Genomic DNA, 23,611 nt, shown 5'->3' on the forward strand with positions numbered 1-23,611 from the left:
CAATGCATATCTACTGCTGCATAGCAAGTAGTTCACCACATTCCAGCTACTGCTGATAGCAAGTAGTTCATCAATGCCCTATCTACTGCTGATGGCAAGTAGTTCATCAATGCCCTATCTACTGCTGGTAGCAAGTAGTTCACCAATGCCCTGTCTACTGCTGATAGCAAGTAGTTCATCAATGCCCTATCTACTGCTGATAGCAAGTAGTAGTTCATCGATACCCTATCTACTGCTGATAGCAAGTAGTTCATCAATACGCTATCTACTGCTGATAGCAAGTAGTTCATCAATGCCCCATCTACTGCTGATAGCAAGTAGTTCACCAATGCCCTATCTACTGCTGATAGCAAGTAGTTCATCAATGCCCTATCTACTGCTGATAGCAAGTAGTAGTTCATCGATACCCTATCTACTGCTGATAGCAAGTAGTTCATCAATACGCTATCTACTGCTGATAGCAAGTAGTTCATCAATGCCGTATCTACTGCTGATAGCAAGTAGTTCACCAATGCCCTATCTACTGCTGATAGCAAGTAGTTCATCAATGCCCTATCTACTGCTGATAGCAAGTAGTAGTTCATCGATACCCTATCTACTGCTGATAGCAAGTAGTTCATCAATACCCTATCTACTGCTGATAGCAAGTAGTTCATCAATACGCTATCTACTGCTGATAGCAAGTAGTTCACCAATGCCCTATCTACTGCTGATAGCAAGTAGTTCATCAATGCCCTATCTACTGCTGATAGCAAGTAGTTCACCAATATCTATCTACTGCTGATAGCAAATAGTTCATCGATACCCTATCTACTGCTGATAGCAAGTAGTTCATCTATGCCCTATCTACTACTGATATGATGTAGTTCACCAATGCCCTATCTACTGCTGATAGCAAGTATTTCATCAATACCCTATCTAAATTTGTGCAAGTAGTTCACCAATGCCCTATCTACTGCTGATAGCAAGTAGTTCACCAATATCTATCTACTGCTGATAGCAAATAGTTCATCGATACCCTATCATTAATGCCATATGTTGAAAGCAAGTAGTTCTTCAATGCATATCTACTGCTGCATAGCAAGTAGTTCACTAATGCCATATGTTGAAAGCAAGTAGTTCATCAATGCATATCTACTGCTGGTAGCAAGTAGTTCACCAATATCTATCTAATGCTGATAGCAAGTAGTTCACCAATGCCCTGTCTACTGCTGGTAGCAAGTAGTTCACCAATGCCCTATCTACTGCTGGTAGCAAGTGGTTCACCAATGCCCTATCTACTGCTGATAGCCCTATCTACTGCTGATAGCAAGTAGTTCACCAATATCTATCTACTGCTGATAGCAAATAGTTCATCGATACCCTATCTACTGCTGGTAGCAAGTAGTTCATCAATGCCCTATCTACTGCTGATAGCAAGTAGTTCACCAATGCCCTATCTACTGCTGATAGGAAGTAGTTCACCAATGCCCTATCTACTGCTGGTAGCAAGTAGTTCACCAATGCCCTATCTACTGCTGGTAGCAAGTAGTTCACCAATGCCCTATCTACTGCTGGTAGCAAGTAGTTCACCAATATCTATCTACTGCTGATAGCAAGTAGTTCACCAATGCCCTATCTACTGCTGATAGGAAGTAGTTCACCAATGCCCTATCTACTGCTGATAGGAAGTAGTTCACAAATGCCCTATCTACTGCTGATAGCAAGTAGTTCACCAATATCTATCTACTGCTGATAGCAAGTAGTTCACCAATGCCCTATCTACTGCTGATAGCAAGTAGTTCATCAATGCCCTATCTACTGCTGATAGCAAGTAGTTCACCAATATCTATCTACTGCTGATAGCAAATAGTTCATCGATACCCTATCTACTGCTGATAGCAAGTAGTTCATCTATGCCCTATCTACTACTGATATGATGTAGTTCACCAATGCCCTATCTACTGCTGATAGCAAGTATTTCATCAATACCCTATCTAAATTTGTGCAAGTAGTTCACCAATGCCCTATCTACTGCTGATAGCAAGTAGTTCACCAATATCTATCTACTGCTGATAGCAAATAGTTCATCGATACCCTATCATTAATGCCATATGTTGAAAGCAAGTAGTTCTTCAATGCATATCTACTGCTGCATAGCAAGTAGTTCACTAATGCCATATGTTGAAAGCAAGTAGTTCATCAATGCATATCTACTGCTGGTAGCAAGTAGTTCACCAATATCTATCTAATGCTGATAGCAAGTAGTTCACCAATGCCCTGTCTACTGCTGGTAGCAAGTATAGTTCATCAATGCCCTATCTACTGCTGATAGGAAGTAGTTCACCAATGCCCTATCTACTGCTGGTAGCAAGTAGTTCACCAATGCCCTATCTACTGCTGATAGCAAGTAGTTCATCAATGCCCTATCTACTGCTGATAGCAAGTAGTCCATCAATGCCTCATCTACTGCTGGTAGCAAGTAGTTCATCAATGCCCTATCTACTGCTGATAGCAAGTAATTCATCAATGCCCTATCTACTGCTGATAACAAGTAGTTCACCAATGCCCTATCTACTGCTGATAGCAAGTAGTTCACCAATGCCCTATCTACTGCTGGTAGCAAGTAGTTCACCAATATCTATCTACTGCTGATAGCAAGTAGTTCATCAATGCCCGATCTACTGCTGATAGCAAGTAGTTCACCAATGCCCTATCTACTGCTGACAGCAAGTAGTTCACCAATGCCCTATCTACTGCTGATAGCAAGTAGTTCATCAATGCCCTATCTACTGCTGATAGCAAGTAGTTCATCAATGCCATATCTACTGCTGATAGCAAGTAGTTCATCAATGCCCTATCTACTGCTGGTAGCAAGTAGTTCATCAAAGCCCTATTTACTGCTGATAGCAAGTAGTTCATCAATACCCTATCTACTACTAATATCAAGTAGTTCACCAATGCCTATCTACTGCTGATTTTGCCAAAAAAAATTACAACATTTCGACATTTTAAAAATGTTTTGTAGTGTTTGTTCATGTGAAACATTTCAAAAATGTTTTATGGCTTGACATTTAAATCTTAGTAAAACGTTTACCAAAACGTTTATAACGTTTTAAAAACATTTTTTGTGTTTGTATTCAAAAATGCAATGAACGAAAACATTTTACATCGTCTTAGTACAGTGCTTATGTTCATGACTACCGCTACACGATATGTTTTCAAGTTCACAAGGTTTATTGTTGTATTGAAAACTATTTTTTACATGAAAACATGTAATGGATGAATAATGCTTTCAACTATATAAAGGACTTACCATGTTTGCTCATTTTCTAGTTTACAATAGGCCTAACTACAAATTTGTAAATGTCAATTTCACCCACTTTTTTGCAAATAAATTTTATTTAGTTTATTCTCCGGGCCTCCCTAATCTGGGCCCCTCTTGGATCCTGGGCACAGGGCCCACGTCCATCTGGCCCTGTGGTAAATCCGACTCTGCTTCTTCATCAAACACTCCTTGGACCAGACTTGTTATTGTATCATTAATAGAGTACCCAAACATCTCATAATCAAGCTCATAATATTTCCACAGCCGTCGTAAAGAATTCAAAGGCACCGTCTGATAGGCTTGTATAAGAGACTGACTCGCGCGGGATGCATGAACCGGCGGAAATCGAACGATATTATCCACACCCAGCCAGCGTAGCACGTACGGACCTTCGATCTCTAAATTCTCAAAATGACCTATAAAATCGTACTTGATAACACACGGGTTAGCGACGCGATGTATGGGTAAAAAATGATCTCTGAACTCATCCATGTTGATCTCGCTACCCATATCTGTAATAAATTGTATAATTTCATCTAATTGTATATTTAACCACTCTGTAGAGTTGATATGGTAATTAGCATACGGGCGGTACTTTGCAATTATCTCCCTGCCGTAATAAGTCTCCCATATTTTTTGCGTTTTCAAATGATTAGGAGATTGAAATTTGCTTAAATAGGCGGATAGCAACCTTGTAATTGGTTCTCGGACAAATAACACTTTCTTATACGTGTTCAACCTTTCTTTTATTTCGGTATCGTTATAATCCTTCAGTCTTGGAAAGTAGCCGCCATTGGAATGGAGTGACCTCAACCCCATGAATATTTTCTTCCAGGTGGTGCAGGACACCTTAGGAACATAATTAAATAAAATTTTATGATGATCATCCACGATGACGTGTATTGTATAATCATATTTTTTGAAGACCATCCAGTGTTTTTTGTATAGAGGTAAACGTTCGCGCTCACAAACGCGTTGTAGAATCTGTTGCCGTTTTTCCTGCTCTCGTTGTATGACGTCATCTAGTGATTCAGTTGTCTGAAATTGAAAAATATGAATTGCGCATGGCATTAATACAGCTGATAGAAATAGTCCGTATTAGAATGACTATATCCACGTGTGACGGCGTGGAGTCCTTCTTGACGGACTAGATAGAAATGTATGTGGTCTCTCTCTGGACATGATAGAGTTCCAATTTCTACCTAAGACTTTAAAATAAATCGAGAAGTTTTAAACTAAATGTGGCCGCCCACCACAAACCAGTCGTAAAGTCGGCAAATTGTATTCTGAGTTACAATGTAAAATGTACATGAAGGTCGTATTCATAGGGACCTCAAGTTGGTGCTACATGTATCTCATTTTGCTAGTGCCAGTCAAACACCTTTTAAACCAATCAATAATCCGATTGTTGAAGAGGATAATTAATGAGCTTCTATTTATGTCTGTAGAATTCTTAAATAGCTAGTCTTTGCTTTGGCTAAATCCTGTTCAAGTGGTAGGTTACAAAGCATTGTATTTTGTCTATAGATATGTATATCCAACAATTAACAATGAGAGAACATTCCTGAACCTCGTTCACTTGGGGATGATTTGAAATGACCGCCCATTATAACTTTTTGATATTTGAAAAAGAGACAAATGTAGAACCGAAATAAAGTACCATTTTGTTGAAGGAGCAAAGTTCAACAAACTATAACCCGCTCTGGATATCGTTTAAAGTCAAATGATATACAAAATTATTTTAAAGCTTATGATATATTTTTTCTAAACACGAAATAAAACTAAATTGTCCGGGCCGACTTTATTGTGGTTTGTGGTGGACGCTCACAAATTTGAAAAATATAAAAGTTACGGTATAGATGAGGTGACATGTGTTTACATTTGATACGCCCTCTGTTGGTCTGTGATCAAAACTGTCAGGCAAAAAACACTATAGTTTACATGGAAGAAGTTCATTTTTATTCATTAACTTTGGTTTCAAAGCAAATAATACAAAAGATGGTATCAATCTTGTTTATAAATGCATCAAGCTATATACATAATATCACATTAAACTTCAAAGGTTTTTAAAAGTTGAGTTTTAAAGAGATTTATGTGGTCTGTCATAGACACTTCTGTGTTATTTTGCCTGACTTGAAACAACAGAGGGCGGTCTGAATGTAAACATGTGACATCATAGGTCACCTCATCTATTGGTAGCCTATTTTGCCTTCTACGTGTTCCAATTTACAATGTCTGTAGACAAAATGCTGTTGTGAAAGTTGCAGGTCAAATCCAAATTGGGCTATTCCATTTAAAATCTGCACTACCCTGTGCAAAATTTTGGAAATATCTGTACAGCGGGAGTATGAATTTCAAATGGAATCTTCCCCTGAGGGAGAGTGATTTTCAAGTGGAGCTGCTACTAATGTGTTAGTTCCATTTGAAATTCATACTCCCCTTGTGGAAGATATTTCCCAAATCTTCCACAGGGGTAGTGTGGATTTTAAATGGAATAGCCCATTACACGTTTGGACATTGGACCTTACTACTTTATGTGTGGAATTTCTCACCGTAAATTCAAGTCTTTAGGGTTTCTGTAACACTGGTAGTTAGGCGTTTAATTTTTCATTTACACAGTAAAGGTATAGGACAGTTTCACTGGGCTAACACCAAAGTAAACACATAAACACCAAGACTAAACACGTGAGAGTATTTATATTCTAAACATTTAACATGTTTACTTTCAAATTGTTTAGAAAGTACACAACAAATCTTTACAAAGTAAACACCGTCTGCATTTTAAAGTAAATGTGTTTAGAATCTACATACTCTGTCTTTACTTTTGGTGTTTAACGCAATAAATGAAAAATTAAACGCTAGCAGTGTTTAAAAATTGTACAGAAACAAACCTTAAACTTTTGACAGTGCATGCTTATCAGAAAGTGCACAATAGTTTGGGAGCTTAGCAGCTGTAGTCTTGCTTGTATTTTACAAGTTCTGAGTTAACCCGTATCGGACTTTAGTATAATAATATTCTGAATTCATTTTTTACACAATTCGGGCCTATTAAAAGTTACTGGTAGCACATTTTGTTTGACACACAACTGGTCCATTCAATTCTCCGCGGAAACATGGCATGTTGCCTCAGGGGATCGATGCTAAGTCAGGTACCGCGTGAGCAAACTCAAAAATAGCGCAAACAGGCTGAAACAGCGCGAGCGTACCGTACACAAAAGAAACTTCGCGAGTAAGATAAGCGATGTCGCCAAGTCTGTACGCTGTACCGGCGTCAGCTGAATTCGAGTACGCTTAGAGGGCACAGGCATGGAAAATTCCAATCTGTGTATTAATAATCTAAGGCCTGACCTATGTTTGTTTCTGCATGATGCTTTGTATTAAGCATGGTGAGAGTTAAACCCAGGGCCAGGGGTCTCTTCAAAAACATTTGTACGGGGATATGTGCCATGCTGACTTTCTAGTTCTATATATACTTTTTGCTGGTTTTACTACCCATCAGTATACCAATTTTCAACAAAAATCATCCAAATTTGCCCTAATTGAGTGCTTTTAATGGCACGTTTGCCAAAACCAATGGCGCATTGGTCTTCACTGAAAACCCACGCCCATCGATATACCAAAATTGCTGAAAATGTACCCTCAAAACAGTGGCACATCCCCGGAGTTAAACATGATAAAATCAGTTTTACTCACAGTGATAGTAGTGCTATTTGGAGCCAAAGTAGATGTTGGAGATAGTGTTGTAGTTCCTTGCTTATTTTGTACCGCAAAAATCCTCCTTGCTGAAGGTAGTTCTTGAAATAAAGTACAATAAAATAATTATAATAATTATATATTTAATATGGTAATATCAAAATTAATGTGCGACAGTAACAAGAATGCTATTAAAATGCTATCTAATCGCTCTATGTATAAAAATCGATCACGAGAAAAATATTGGTTTTAGGGTTATAAAAATGATTCAAACACGTTTAAAAGTGTTTCCCGCCCCTTTTGAAACAGGTTCTTCGCGGCGTGACAGTCGAATAGAGTTCATTGTCTTCGCTGCGCAAATTTTAGCCGCTGCGTCTGTCCATGATGGAATTTAAGTTTTTGAAAATTATTGAAAATAATCAACACCGCGACCACCATTTGACACTCTTCTGAGAGAATTGGCCTTGTTCGTTATGCCATGATCTGTACTGCACAGATTCTTCGTCCAGGATCCACAACATGCTCATCTATCAGGGGCACATTCTTTAACCATGCAATACGAATAACCCCTCGTACATTTGTTTATTTATTGCATGACCTTTGAAATTATGAGTACAAAAACTCATACTCTGCAACTTGAGATCAAATTTTGCACTACGATTGTTTAAATGAGGTTATTGAACTATGCCATTGGAATGAGGCCATTGTAATCCTTAGTGCCTAATACACTTACCAAGTTTCCAATTTGCGCCTAGAATCCACGGTTGATTATCTTGAGTCCAGTTGTAATATTTGCCTATACTGAAGCCAAGTAACAATGCTATGAAAACCAATATCGCTGGACGATATGACGTTCCATTGGCCTTTAATATGAAATAAATCGGTAAAAGAAATAACAATCTAGCAAGACAGAAATAAGAAGCATTTTGAAAAGTCAAGCCAAATAAGGGGCCCCGCCGTAGCGGGCGCCCCCAAAATACATGCAGTTACTTAGGGAACAAACCAAAAGATCGATTACGTCTTATAAACGAAACTAGTTTCGTTTAAGGGGGAGGGGGTAAAAATAATCGATTACGTTTGTACAAAAACATCGGTCTGAAGAATGTGTCATTATTATTAGCCTATGTCAAAATGTTCAACATTTCATTACGTTTCTGGCAGGGAGGGAAGGGGTCGGCTGAGAAACGAAACTAGTTATTTTGCTTTGTTCCCTTAAGGCCCAGCAACGGTCTAAAAAAATTAAAAATACAAATTTTATGGCAAATTACTAAAAATTAAAATTTAAAAAGAAAATCAAAATTATTTGATATGCGATTTGAAGACTATTTGATGTGTCTGACGTGCAAACGTTGCTATACTAGGCCTATCCCTTAAAAGTGAAGTATAAGTCATGAATGAAAATTGTCATTAGGTATAGAGATATTAAGAGTTTTCTTTGGCTTAACCACTCTGTTAACACATCCCTGGGGCATTCCTATTGGCACGCGTCATGTGCCAGTGATCCCCTTTTTTTTAGAAATTGACTCCAAATTTGTTTCAGCAATTTTAGTTTTAAAAAGGCAAAACTTTGTCACAGAAACTTATTTTTCACAGTCAATGACATCCAATTTAGCATTTCCATGATCCCCATTTTCTTGGAGCCTAGCCGCCACTGAATGACCCCCTTTTTCGACAAAAATCGCCACCGATATAGGCACAGGTATGTCACTTTCATATTCGAGTGCCCCCCCCCCCCCTCTAACACATCTATGTTGCTAACGAAGGTGCAAAATTGATGATTTTTACGATTTCCTAATGAACAAATCATTGAGTATGCCTTTAATAAAGTGTGACATACGCTAATGCTGATTATGATATCAAAAACTGATTACAATATAATATTTGATTGACATTATCTTGTTTATTTAACGTTACGGTGAAATTAAGAATCGTAAAATCGATATCAACTCAATATTATCTTTTATGAAAATGAACTTTTCCATATTTGTATTTCATAATTGTGCTGTTTTCTGGCACAGCTGAGCAAAAGGTACATTTTACTCGCCGCAAACTAAGGCCTTTTTATCCATTACAAAAACATAAAAACTTCGGTAAATGTATATCCCTGACCCTGAACACAAAGACTAGATAAAGCCTTTGGGGCTTCTTTTAATTAATTAATAATTAATTAATAATAAATTATTCAACTATTTATTTATTTGTTTGTTTTTGGTTTGTGTTTTCTTCATCTTTTTCTTCTTCAATCCTAGAAAAACCGATGAACCTCCGAAATCCTTTCAAATTGTACTATTAAGAAGTATTTTAAATAGCTTTAAGGGATCTGGAATGAGCGTTTTGACAGTATTTTTGTGGGACATGAGAGCACATCAGACATATCGAATTGCATTCTGAATACGAAGAATATCTTTTTGATATCAAATAATTTTCATTTTTTGAAATTCACGATATAATACAAATTTTACGACAAATTATTAAAATTAGATATTTTTGATATAACAGTCCTCGAAGTAAATTTTATAAATCTAACGATATATTCTTCAAGTGTATGTAGCTGGGAGGAAAAGCCGACGATCAATTGACAATTTTGACATTTCATATTGAAGATATAGATTTTTTTCCCCAAAAGACCTAATTTTTTTTGGTGTTTTGGGAAAAAAAATCCATATCTTCAATAGCGGCCTTGCATGTGACGTATCATCCCGTAAATATGGCGGACTACTCAAATGCATTCAACAAAAGCATGATTGCAATCTACCGTGGCAGTTCGTCAACTACGATCAAATAGGTTGATGACAACATTTGATTGAATGGACTGCACTCCGCCATAACTACGGTGAAGGACACCGGCTCAAATCCTTTGTTTGGAGCCAATCGATAATTTCATGCAGGGCCTCAATACGAAAGGTCAAAATTTACAATTGATCGTCGGCTTTTCATCCCACCTGCATACACTTTAAGTATAAATCATCAGATTTATAAAGTTTACTTCGAGTACTGTTAAATATCAAAAATATAAATTTTAATCATTTGCCATAAAATGTGTATTACATTGCGAATTTCAAAATATCAAAATTATTTGATATCAGAAGTAGGCCTACATTCTTCGTATTCAGAATGCAATTCGATATGCCTGATGTGCTCTAATGTCCCACAATAAATACTGTCCAAACGTTCATACCCCATCCCTTAAATGAATCATTGAAAATTATAGGAGCTTGGCATAAACGGAGGATGTTCAAAGTTAATTTCAAAATTTAACGACGTGTAATGAAAACAATAAGATACAAAGCAATCATACCCTTCTTTTATCCAAATCTCATTATCATTACCATTTTACTTTCTCATAGACAAGATGAGAATATTTTATCAATTAATTAATTTTTGCAATCGTTAGTATCAGCAAAGCCAATACAAAATGTGATCAAGCCTAAATGAGGAATATATGCATACAACTATTAATAGGATTTTACAACAAGAGTGGTACAATATTGTTCATTCTATTGTTTTTAGTAAAAATTAAAATAATATTAATTTTTAGGAACCGTATGCCCAAATTTGATAGGTATAATTTAATCATAACCACCATGATAACTGGTATATAAAAAAATGTTTGCTTTATAATATAGCAAATCACAGCTTGTAAGATAGAAAACAATAAATTCAGGAATCCAAAGGTATCCTTAAAGGTGAACCTCATTGAAAATAAAGTTATATATCAATGGAAAGCTTATGATATCAGGATATTAAAAATAATTTTTTCCGATTTTTTTGATGGCCAATAAAGCTGAAAAATTAAAAAAATGATTGAATTTTTAGTCTTTTTTAAGGCGCCCAAAAAGCACCCAAATCAATCGTCTTTGACCTTGAGATTGCTCGTGACGTAAGCTCAGGGTTCGCAGTCACGTGATCCTACTCGGAAACATGTAAACAAGACTTGCTTCCTGTACTTTGCAAGCAGCAAGCTGCCCGGCAAGTCTGATTTTCACAATAAAGCTTGAAATGAGAAGAATCTTCAAGTTGCTGATTCCTTCTATATATATTAGAAATAATAGAATTATTGTCAACACGAAAATGTTACGTAAATTCTTGACAAAATCAGTCATAACTGGCTGGGTATAACTGGGTAATTGAGTTTGAATTTCGCGCTGGGATCAATTCCATGCGCAAATGATTGCTGCTACCGTATACCGTTCATGTCATGGACTGACTAAACATGATCGAATAACAAATTAAATAACTTGTTTGTGACATTCGCTATTCTTGATTCATTTAAAAATATCTGATTTTTAAAAATATCTTGTAGTGTGTCTTGTAGTAATCAAAAATTAAAAAACCGCCGATTTCATCAAATCCAGCCCATAAAGGTTTTCATATTATAGCGCATTGCGGTAATACATTCTCCCGGTACATTCTTTCCACACAATCACGATTGAAAGAAACAGATACTTTATTATAAAATAAATACAATTTAGGCTTAGTAGACCGTTATTTGATGGAATTCTGAAATCTGAATAAAATTAAAATATTGTCACTTGTGTCACGATTCTTTTAATGATAACAGTGTACTGAAAAAGTGAAACATTCATGTTTTATGGATTACCGAACACGATGCGTAAATTGCTGCTTTTATGCTGAAGAAATTACAGGCAGCCGCGCCGATCAAGGTGGGCAAACACAGCGACTCGCTTCGTCTCTCCGGTAGCACAAGTTCAAGTTGCGCCGTGTTTCAGCAGATTTGATCAATCGTTCCCTTATATTTGGAACATCTACAGGAATAAATTTTGCTGATGAAGTAGCAATAAGTTGGAAATACTGTAAAGCTATTTAATTTCGCTAGTACTTAATTTCGCTAATTGCCAATGACCACCATTTTTGTGGGTATTTAATTTCGCTAATCCAGCAATTTATGTGTACAATTCAATGTAAAACTTTTCAATTTGCGGGTATTTAATTTCGCGAATTAAGGCTTCTAGCGAATTTAGCGAAATTAAATCCCTAGCGAAATTAAGTGGTTTTACAGTATCAGAATGTGAATATCAAATCGGTCATTTTGTCTGCAAGTACAGTACGTACAGTCGCGGATACGGAACACTCGGCGACTGAGTGAGTTCACCCCGCCACGTATGTATCTACGAGTTCGCCTATCATACATGACCGGTTGTAAAGTTAAGAAATAATTAAAAAATCCCGTACATGTACTTTATTATATTCCTTCATTTTCTCATTGTGATAAGTTCATCTCAACTTGGTGTGACGATCTGAACTGGTAGCACTAGCAGTTATTTTTTGCAATCTGTTTTCATTCCGGTTCTTCGGCGAATATTCGCTCTTCGTGCTTTACTGTAATATTCCCTGCATATCGTGGATGGCTTGGCCTATCCCAAATCACCCCGGCCGGCACTTTTCCCATTTTTTAATCCACACACTTTATTCAGGAACTTCATTCTTGATTTGATCATGATGTATTCTTCATGTTATTGTGGAGATGTATGGTCGTGCGCCCCCTCCAGCCAAAGCGGGTTCTTCCGACTTTTCTTGTTGGGTTCTCCCCCGATAAGGCGGGATCAAAAAGAGGGAGAAAGACTGATGGAATCCCGCATGTGTTAGTGATTTTAAGATGAATAATAAAAGGCTAATAAAACTGTTCCTGAAATAAACCATGAAACCAATTTGTCTTATTCTGATCATCACCCTTTTGTCGTTGTGGCCCCGAACCTCGGCACGCAACATATGGTGGAGGAGTCCGGCGATTATGACTTTGTAAGTTGTAGTACACATCACATGTACACGGTACCTCACGCAGCCAAGCCAAGCCAAGCGAGTGACTCAGGCATGCAGGACTCACCATGCACCGATACCGTAAGAGCTATCCCCGCAGTGTTTAAACTGATCTAACTTTCATGACCATGATGATGACTTTAATTAATTAACTGTCCAGTCAGATTTTGATTTACCTGCCACAAAATGGCGTGTCAAAACGCATTCAAACCGACCCCCTTTAATAGGTATAATACAAAAAAATTTGAACTTTTTTTGATTCTCATCAAAGTAATCTCATATTAAAGAGCTAAATGAAAGAAAACTGATGAGGCATAAATGAATGTCATACGACATGTGGTTGCGGAGATATGCTAATTTGAATGTCTCAATTTTTCAGCCAATTTCCTGTACAAACTGTTTGTGCATGCACATATTAAAATGCTTATAGGCCTACATGTATACTGTGCATTGTGAGTACACAATTTTAAGAAACAAGCACTTGTCATTTACCGGTACTGAACTGTAAATGTAATCCTAGATTGATTGAATTTGTATTGATGTGAACATAAGGGCCTGGATCATTTTCCTTGGGAAGGGGGGGGGGTCCCAAATATACACAGGGGGTCGGGGGTCCTTTTTTTGGAAAGAAAAATAGGGGGGTCATACAATTTTTGATGACCAAAATGTAGGCAGTCTCAAGATGACCACAGATAGTGTGTTTATCTTATTCAAAAAGACTGAATACAATTTTAGCCTCTTCATGGGGTACATAGGCCCTATGGTGTATCAGTGGGTGGTGGTGGAGGGGGTCATAAAATTTTGTTGCCGAAATAGGGGGGTCGCAATTTTATTGATGCTGACTTTTGTAAATTTGGGAGCCCCTTCCAGCAGAAAATGATATCCCCTAATATACAAATGAACATGTATGAGTAACATTTTGTTTTATTTCTGTTTTCTGATGCAGATTCCAGCTTTGACAGAGGATGGTAACCAGGGACTGTCTTTTGGAATTTGCAGGAGAGCATTAAATTAAAGAGCAGTAGAGAGTGATTGCTCTCGCTCTCCTCAAAAGGCAGTCCCTGGGAAACCACAGAGAGGGCCAACATCATGCAAAAATAAAGAAAAACTGAAATTTGTGTTCAGGTGTCTTATTTTGTTTTGTCATTGAAAAACTCACGGTTTCTATACTACCCACCCGAGTACACCTTTTCACTGATACAAGGGGGGGTAATTAATTATTATAAGCACTAGCTGATGCATTCACCCCCCCCCCCCCAGGAAAATGTTTTTGAGTAGGCACCCTTTGGAGCACTGGCTGGCGCATGCTCCCTATTCTGAAGACCATTGCGGAAACTCAAGGGCCAGTTCACTTGATCATCAGAATGGGGTCATTCCTGCTCACGTATGAACCCCATTGCCCCCTTCCCCCGGCTTAAGTTTTGTCTTTGAGCAGGCACCCTTTGGAGCACTGGCTGGCGCATGCTCCCTATTCCGAAGATCATTGCGGAAACTCGAAGGCCAGTTCACTTGATCATCAGAATGGGGTCACTCCTGCTCAAGTATGAACCCCCCCTACCCCTTCCCCCCAGCTTTAAGTTTTGTCTTTGAGCAGGCACCCTTTGGAGCACTGGCTGGCGCATGCTCCCTATTCCGAAGATCATTGCTTGAAACTCGAGGGCCAGTTCACTTGATCATCAGAATGGGGTCACTCCTGCTCAAGTATGAACCCCCTACCCCTTCCCCCAGCTTTAAGTTTTGTCTTTGAGCAGGCACCCTTTGGAGCACTGGCTGGCGCATGCTCCCTATTCAAGATCATTATGAAACTCGAGGGCCAGTTCACTTGATCATCAGAATGGGGTCACTCCTGCTCAAGTTACCCCCCCCCCCATGACGTAGCGTCATAGGAGTACGTCCCCCCGCCCCATCAATTTGAACATTTAGAAAATCAAATAGGAAAATGGCCAAAAAACGGCCTGTGTCCCCCCCCCCGGCCATCATACCCGATGTGCCCACCCCAGTCATTCAGCATCTATCATAGCAAAAATCTGCTAGCGCTATGCATGATGGGATAGGAATAGGAAAGGTCCAAATTTGCTTCTTCCCCCGACTCATAGTCGGCACAGAATGAGAATCTATCCCAGCATTCACAGCATGAGCCCATTCAATTAGTATACGCAAACCATGCCGGGTTAAACATGTTCACTCACTGGCAAAAGTCGCCGAATTCGTACTACACAAAGTCCCCAGTTCACTCACTTTTTGCGCAAGGCATCCATCAAATCTCATCAAACCAAACATTTTTATGTACAAAAAAAATACCTTTATTCACCGCGTGCTCCATTTAACTTACCGCTCAATTCCGTTATTTAGATATTTGGAGAGTAATTTCCGAAAAAAATTAGATCGAAATCGTCACTTTCAAACCCACTAGAAAGTCGCCAAAATTTGCCGCGACCACGTGCGAATCATCTGACCTCTTCCGGGTTATGATCAAGTTTAACCTTTTGACTTGGCCTTGTAAGCTTTGGAACTGTTTCTAACTCGATCTAAAAACATCGCCGTAAAATTTACTACCGGTAATGAATTTCCAAAATGGCGCCGGGTGCGCGATTTCCCCTATGCTGAGAGAGGCTGAATATTGCGCATGCACAGGTAAGGAATGCTCACATACCTACCTTTAAAGGCTCACATCAAGACGTTGAAGATTGGTTAGACTCTTTTGTCCGGTATGCGGACTACGCAAATTGGGACGACAATATGCGCTTCAATGCTCTGCGGGCTTTACTACAAGATTCAGCTGCGCAATGGCTGCGCGACAAGCAGCAGAGGAACTTGACGACTCACGAAACGCTGCGTCCAGGCATTGTTGGAGAAGTATAAACTCCAACCAGCTCAGATGTTTCAGTTACGTCAAAAGCTTGCAAATACGACACAAGGTTGCCGCGAGGTAAAGGACTATACGGAGGAACTTGCCAATCTCTGCCATAAATTGCAAATTGACGAGGATGGGCAGTTACACCACTTTATAAGTGGCTTACGCCCCCACATTAAACAGCAGGTTCTTCGCTGCCAACCTGCAGACCTGCAGGAGGCACTCCAAGCAGCCATAGCAGAAGAAACGGCGGCAGCAATTGTCAGCAGTCCTGCAGACCACGCATCGACGTCAGCTGCTCCCATGGTCGCGACAGTGCAAAGTCCCCAATGCCAACTTTGTCATGCTTATGGACATGTCGCACCACAATGTTCTGTCATGTACCGTCCCCCACCCCCACCCCCCACCAGACGCCCCAGGATTCCTCGCAACCAAGTGCAGTGCTATGCGTGTGGTCAATTTGGACATTATCGGCGTGAATGTTTGCAGGGAAACGGACAAGGCCCACCCCAACAACCTCAAGGCCGGCGCTAATGGAGGTTGGGCCCCACAAAACTGCTAGCCCAATGAACATGTGTGATAATAAAGTACAGCGAACAATAAAAGCTACTATAAATGACAATGTGTTGGTATCAAAAACAAATGTTGAGTCAAATACAAATACAAATCTAGGTCAACATGTGCATGTAGGTACACAGTCAGTACATGTAGATGTTTTGCCCAATGATGTTGTTATGATGTCAAATAAATATGCAAATGTGAGTGACATGTTAAATAATGAGAATGTTAGGCCAAGTATGTGTGATTCCATCAAATGGTGAAACTTATGTGTCAAATAATGTTGATAATGATATTTCAAATTTGCATGTCAAGTCAAATGATGTACATACCAATCCAGGTGTAACTTTTAGTACAGGCAATGTTATGAATTGCAGTGATGGTAAACAGTCTGGGTCTCATACGTGTAGGCCTATATCACACATTTCTTCTCAGGTCACTAACTGCAGTCCTCCTTGTGATAAACCCCGTGTTGCAAAGGTCCATACAGTCAAGTCACCTTGTTTAGGCAATTATACATCCGTTCAGATTCAAACACTCAAATTGTTTGCTCTGGTTGATTCTGGGGCGGATATTAGCTGTTTCAATCCAGACTTGTTTAAATATCGTGAATTTCATAGGCTCAAAATTCATGCCTCAGACAGGGACTACATAGAAACAGCCACCGGTGACCGTACACAAATTCAGGGTATGATTTTTGTCAAGTGCAAAATTGCAGGTCACATGATTCAATGCCCTTTTATGTTGTACCCAATGTTCAGCCATCTCTCCTATTAGGGCAAGATTTTCTTACTGCGTATGAAGTTGGACTGCAGTTTGGCAGAGACGGAATGATGTCATTGTCAATAAACCCAAAACGTCAAATTGTGTCAACAACCCAGGTCACTGTACCCCCAAAGTCACAGGTAGCATTTATTGCACGTGATCGAGGTTCACCCCTACCCCGGAGGTGTGTGGCGTGACTTCGGTTCATCTAACTTGTTGTCAATGGGGCTTTTGTCTACCAAGTCATTATCTGTTAACAAACATGGACTAATACAGTATGCATGTGCAAATTTCACAGATGAACCAGTGCTAATTTCAAAGGGTGCAAACCTTGGTAAGTTCACAGCCCTATCACGTCAACATGAATTGTATCATATACCTGATGATAGAGAGGTGGGCACACAGGTTGCTACAGTACATGTAGATTCAGGGCCAGTACATGTTGGTAAACAAGAGTCAAGTTCTGTTGTACAAGATACTGTTCAAAATATTACTTGTGTACAAAATGGTGAACCAATTCTTTGTAATGTGCCCAATACCAGTCATGTCTCAATTCCAGATGTTGATGCCACCAAGAGTAACCATGTACAGGGTGCGACAAATGTACAATCTAGTAGTGATCATGGTGATACATGTAGTTCTCAAGCATATAGGGTGTCACAAAATCTTGATTTAACAAAGTCGAAAGTTACTGACCAAGAAAAACAACAACTGTGTACCTTAATTGATAAGTATGAACATGTCTTTGTGGGGCCAGATCAGAAGTTAGGTAAGTGCGATGTTATCCAACACAAGATACAGATTGATCCACAGCACAAACCAATTAGGCAGCGCTATTATCCAATGGCCCCAAAACAAAAGGCTATCCTGGAAGATATGATTTCTGATATGCAAAGGCAGGATATTATCCAGCATTCCACATCCCCTTGGGCTGCCCCATGTTTGTTGGTTACAAAAGCCAACAACAAAGGGTATCGATTTGTTGTTGATTACCGCGGGATCAATAAGTTGATTGCGTTGGAAGCGAACGCCTTGCCTACCACTGAAGAAGCTCTTACCAGTGTTGGATCCTCACATCCTACCTACTTTACTACTTTAGATTTACAGAGTGGATTTTACCAAGTAACTATAGATCCTAGTTCCACTCCTTACACTGCTTTCAGATGTCATTTGGGTGTTTTTGAATTTAAGAGACTCCCCATGGGCCTCCGAAATAGTCCATCCACATTCCAAAGGGTCATGGAAGCTGTATTACATGGCTTAAACTGGAAGTACTGTCTGGTATACATGGATGATGTGTGTATTTTCTCGCCACAGTTTGATTTACATTTACAACACATAGAAAGCGTTTTGCAACGCCTAGCTGCAGCGGGTCTAAAGCTAAGACCAGATAAGTGCCAATTTGCTAGAGACAGTATTCATTATTTGGGACATGTAATTGACAGCACTGGTATTTCCCCAGACCCAGCTAAAGTATCAGCAGTCAAAGAGTACCCCACACCCACCAATGTGAAGCAGCTCAGAGCCTTTTAGGTCTTTCAGGCTACTACCGGCGTTTTATCAAGAATTATGCAGCTGTCGCTGCCCCTTGTATGCCCCTCACCAAAAGGGTATTGAATTTGTGTGGTCCCCACCATGTCATTCAGCATTTGAACAATTGAAAGATGCATTGACATGCTCCCTGTATTAGCCTATCCTGATTATGAGCGCCCATTCAAATTGTTTACAGACGCTAGTTCCTTCGCAGTGGGAGGTGTTTTGAGCCAAGATGACACAGAGAGTAGAGAACGTGTAATATGCTATGTTGGTCGCTCGTTGTCAGACACAGAACGAAATTATGGGATATCTGAGAAAGAATGTCTGGCACTGGTATATTGTGTTAGAAAATTAGACTGTTATCTTCGATTTTCACATTTTACAGCCATTGTTGATCACTCGTCACTTCGTTGGCTCTTTTCCTTACAACAGCCAACAGGAAAGTTTGCTCGTTGGGTGACACACCTGCAGTCATACTCATTTGAGATTGTACATAGGCCTGGTCGCGTTCATCAAAATGCTGATGGTGTAAGCAGGAGAGACTATGCACCATCATCTCAAGAAGATCTTCAACTTGATGAGTGCAATCTGCAACTTGTTGGGTCTGAGTATGACTTTCCTGATGCTTTACCACCCAAAAGGCCACAATTTCAGCTATAAGTGTAGCCAAGATTCAGCAAAGAGCAACAAAATGTGTGGCACCAGAAATGCAAGACAAAGCGAGACAGGTAAACTTTGACCTGCCAAATCTTCAGCATTTGCAACAAACAGACCCAGAGTATGAAGATGTCATCACATTTCTGCAGTCGGGGAAACTTCCATTAGAATCTACAAAGGCAGCCATTGTAATCAAGACTTTCAGTAGTTATATGCTAGTAGATGGTCTGCTGTATCATGTGTGGATACAACCAGGTAGAGGAGACAAAACATCTCGCAGTCATGTCCAGTTAGTTATACCTAGGCAGCTTGTTTCGCAAGTCCTGACAGAAGCTCATGATTCACCACTGGCTGGTGGACACTTGGGGATAGCCAGAACAATGGAAAAAGTGCGCACAAAGTTCTTTTGGCCCAAAATGTACAGTGACATTGTTAATTGGGTCAAATCCTGTATCCCATGTAACCAGAGGAAATCCCCACCAGTGAGAGTACGTGCACAGGTCATACCTATGCCAGTGCCTACCATGCCGTTTGAACGCATCAGTACAGACATTTTGGGACCACTTCCTGTTTGTCAGCACACAGGCAACCGCTATGTGATTGTGTTTATTGACTATTTTACAAAGTATGTAGAGTTGGTGGCTGTTCCTGACATCAAAGCACACACTGTAGCATGGGCATTTCTCAAAGAAGTTATTTGTCGCCATGGAACCCCCAAATTTCTCCACTCTGACAGAGGGACAAATTACCTGTCAAATATTGTGAAGGAAACTTGCAAACTTTTGCAGATCACCAAGACACAAACTAGTAGTTACCACCCACAGTGCAATGGCCAATCAGAAAGGTGTATGTCAGTCATTTTGGCATCATTGGCAAAGAGACTAGATCAGCAGCATGACACATGGGACCGCCATTTGCCTTTGGTGCAGTTTGTCCACAACACCTCGCCGTGTCGATAGTACCGGTTATACCCCTGCATTTATGACATATGGAAGACATTTACGCTCTCCTCTTGACACATTGCTTCCCCAAATCCCAGATCCACCACGGTCTGCACAGGAATATGTAGCAGAGCTTTTACATCTGGTTGAATGTGCCCGAGAGGATGCTGAAATTACCATGCAAACCCGCAAACAATACATGGCTGATAAGTGGAAGGAAACTGCTCATGATCCACACTTTCTAGTCGGAGATGAGGTTTTTTTATATCTACCTGTTCTCGACAACAAGCAGTCAGCCAAGCTTATGTCTCCATGGACAGGACCATACTACATTTGTGAGAAATTGTCTGATGTTAATGTCCGTCTCCAAGAAAGCTGATAACATGCTAATTACTGGCCTGATTCATGTTAATCGCCTGAAACCGGCAGTTCAGAGACGTCCAGATAACCAGTTAGATGGATGTGGGCAGGCACAGCCTGCGGACAATATGACACACCCATCTGACATGAACCAACCTGTACATACAGAGAAAAATGACTCTCCACGACAAAGTGGTACAGGCCAGGTGTCCGCTGCACCTGACAAAGTAATCCATAGAGTAGCGCCAGGAAATGACAGCGAGGACACTGGGCAGGCTACAAGCTCTGTACCAGATCAAGACACTACAGCGCCAGTGCACAAAGATAATTGTGAATCAGCCCAGCAAACAAATGTGTACTTTGAAATTGAAAAGATTGTGGGAAGCGATACGCATCACTAGATGATGACTGGGAGTATCGCGTTAAATGGCGAAATTTTCCCACAAAGACAATAGTTGGGTCAAGTTTGTTGACCTTAATCCTTCTTGTCAGCAGTTTGTCAAAACTTCTACAGACAAGATACCTGTATGCACAAGCAGATGCACAAACAAGAAAAAAGCGTACACTATAATAGGGATGCAAGTTTTTTTTGGTACTAAGTCCAGATTTGCAGTATTGTTTTGAGACCATTTTGGTAGAGTTCACACTGTGTTTTTGGTCATCCCTACTATATAAACATGAGTGCATATTATTGATACATGTACACAGGCATGAGAATAATCAGTTTTAAGACTGAATTCAGTGTAGTCAAAATTTCTGCATGTTTACTTAATTTAGGCCTGTTTTTGGTGCTTTTGCCCAATTTCATGTGCATTTAAAAAAAAATTTTTAGGAAAGTGCAGTCTCATGCCTGATGTACACTCTTGGTACAAAATGATTTTTGGTACACAACATGTGTAAATTAATTGTGTCAGATAGATGAACAGTCATGGTACAAAGTGATTTTATGTCCAAGACATGTGTAACTAAAATTCCTGGGTGTGTCAATCTATACATGTAAGTACATGTATCAGTGTTCTATACAAACTTGGTGAGGTATTATTATGTGTACTGCAGCGGTGTTCACTCTATAGATTCAAGTATAATTTGTGTCATCAGGTTTTGCAAATTTGTGTCATCTCTGTTTTAGGTAAATAATCCCACCTTCCCACATCACCAGTACACAAGTTTGTATTTGCAAGAAATTTCAGTGTGTTTTCAAATGATACTTTTCTCTTTCACAAAATTTGCTGCTGTTTGAACATGATTCAATGAATCAAGCTTTGATTTTGTACAAAGTCTGATTGTGTCCAGTTATGTGATGTATGACAAAATGTACCTTTATAAATCATTGGGTGCCTTTGTAGGGAGATATGAGCACATCACCACAGACAGGTGTTTTGAGCCATGTATAAAATGTTAAACATAATATTGAGGTACAGAACACATACCATGTTTAATTTATTGTTGGCAAAGTGTCATACATTATATTTGAGCAATAAAATCCATTATTTTGACTCTAGGCCTTCACATGGTGAAATGGCAAGGCTCCAAAAGACTGTAAAAATGACTTTATTTTGATGCACATGCGCTATATAAATTGTTGTGTTTTTGTTTACATTTGTAGGGTTCAAGCGGTAGACATTCGCTATATAAACTGTCGTTTTTTACATTAGGATTCAAGCGGTAGACATTCGCTATATAAACTGTCGTTTTTTACATTAGGATTCAAGCGGTGGACATTCGCTATATAAACTGTCTATCATATAAAAGTTACATGTTTTACCTGCTCTTGACAGTACAATGTGATTCAGGAGCAACATGACTGTTAAAATAGGTACAAATTAATTTTATATTTTTGTCATGGTATGATATTTTGTTTCTTGAAGTTCAGATTGCTTTAAGTACTACTACTATGGCATAAATAGTGTTTTTGCTGAAAGTACAGCAACATTTTAGATGTTTTAACATCTTTTTCAGATGATTATAAAGTTTTACTTTTAATTTGGTGACATTCCAAATTGAGATCCAAATTTAAGTGATTTGCACAAGAAACAAGCAGATTCATGTAGGTTGACATTACAAGTCATGTCATTTCAAGTAATGTTTTATATAGTGTTGTATACAATGTGTATGAAAGGTCTTGGTATTCATTTCAAAATGTGTGATGAAATGGGTGGTACATGCATGTACAGCTAGGGTAAGGGAAACATGTATGTGAGTAATGCTTGGTAAATGATATGTTTTGTAGGTTTCTGATATGTACAAGTATGAGTACTGTGATGTGTGAAATGTACACATATGGGCAAGCCAGGTAAAATTGTGGAAAGTTCATGTTGATGATAAAATCATCAGGTTACCATTTAAAGTTTTTACTCCAGTGTCTTATAATATAAGTGTTCTAAATCACCTTGTGCATACTTCTGACTTTCTTTTATGCAGAGTTCCAAAATACTCTATGGAAAGTTCTTGCGTGGCGGTTTAGGATTCATTTTATTCACTGGATGATGTGCTTCCTCAGATAGATGACACAGTGAAATGTATTATTGTATTATGGTACAGAACTAATTGTCTCCATTTTTAGAGATACCAATCCATTTGGGGTACTGTTCATAATAATCTTTGTAATGTATTGTGTCACTACAAACACTATAACATGGTGTATAAATGGAATACTTGATAATGTAAATCATTTTCTAATCGAGAACTTGTTTTTCAGAAATGATACAGACACTTCAAATTTGCCCATTTTTCCATGTTGGTGCATAGTTTGCACTTTGTAAATATCTCGGTTAAAATCGGTATTTCTGCTTTTAAAAAGAGATCCCGTGGACCCATCCCTGGTCTTTTGCCATATTTTTGGTATGGGTAACCTTTCTTCAAATTTTTGAGCGTGTTCACTTACAAAAATTAAAGGGGGGAGATTTGTTCACTTGGGTCTTGAAATTTTCACAAATTTTTTTTTTCACATTTCTTCATATTTTTTCAGTATCCTAGGTTGTTGTCATTCATGGTTTCTTGGGCTTGATCACCCTTGGGAAATATGAATACACCTCCCAGGCTCCCTTCTACTTGGTGGTTTGTGCGCACACTCCACTGATGTAGAATTTGGTGCTTGTATCATTTCTCAACCTTTGCATATACCTGTGTTCATTGTAAATAAATGTGATTACCACTGCTTAC

General features: G+C 39.1%; 1 protein-coding gene across 1 annotated transcript in view; it reads right to left on the reverse strand.

The window, feature by feature from the left end:
• Nucleotides 1-3,182: 3,182 nt before the first annotated feature.
• LOC140162130 (carbohydrate sulfotransferase 11-like) overlaps nucleotides 3,183-23,611 on the reverse strand; it is a 35,893-nt gene continuing 15,464 nt past the window's right edge. The window contains exons 2-4 of the mRNA XM_072185406.1: nucleotides 7,734-7,863; nucleotides 7,001-7,101; nucleotides 3,183-4,345 (exon numbers count right to left, since the gene is read on the reverse strand). Coding sequence (XP_072041507.1) covers nucleotides 3,389-4,345; nucleotides 7,001-7,101; nucleotides 7,734-7,863 — 1,188 coding nt within the window. The 3' untranslated portion in view covers nucleotides 3,183-3,388. The remainder of the gene's footprint in view (nucleotides 4,346-7,000; nucleotides 7,102-7,733; nucleotides 7,864-23,611) is intronic.

This window comes from Amphiura filiformis, chromosome 10 (assembly GCF_039555335.1).
Source record: "Amphiura filiformis chromosome 10, Afil_fr2py, whole genome shotgun sequence".
Classification (NCBI taxonomy): Eukaryota; Metazoa; Echinodermata; class Ophiuroidea; order Amphilepidida; family Amphiuridae; genus Amphiura; species Amphiura filiformis.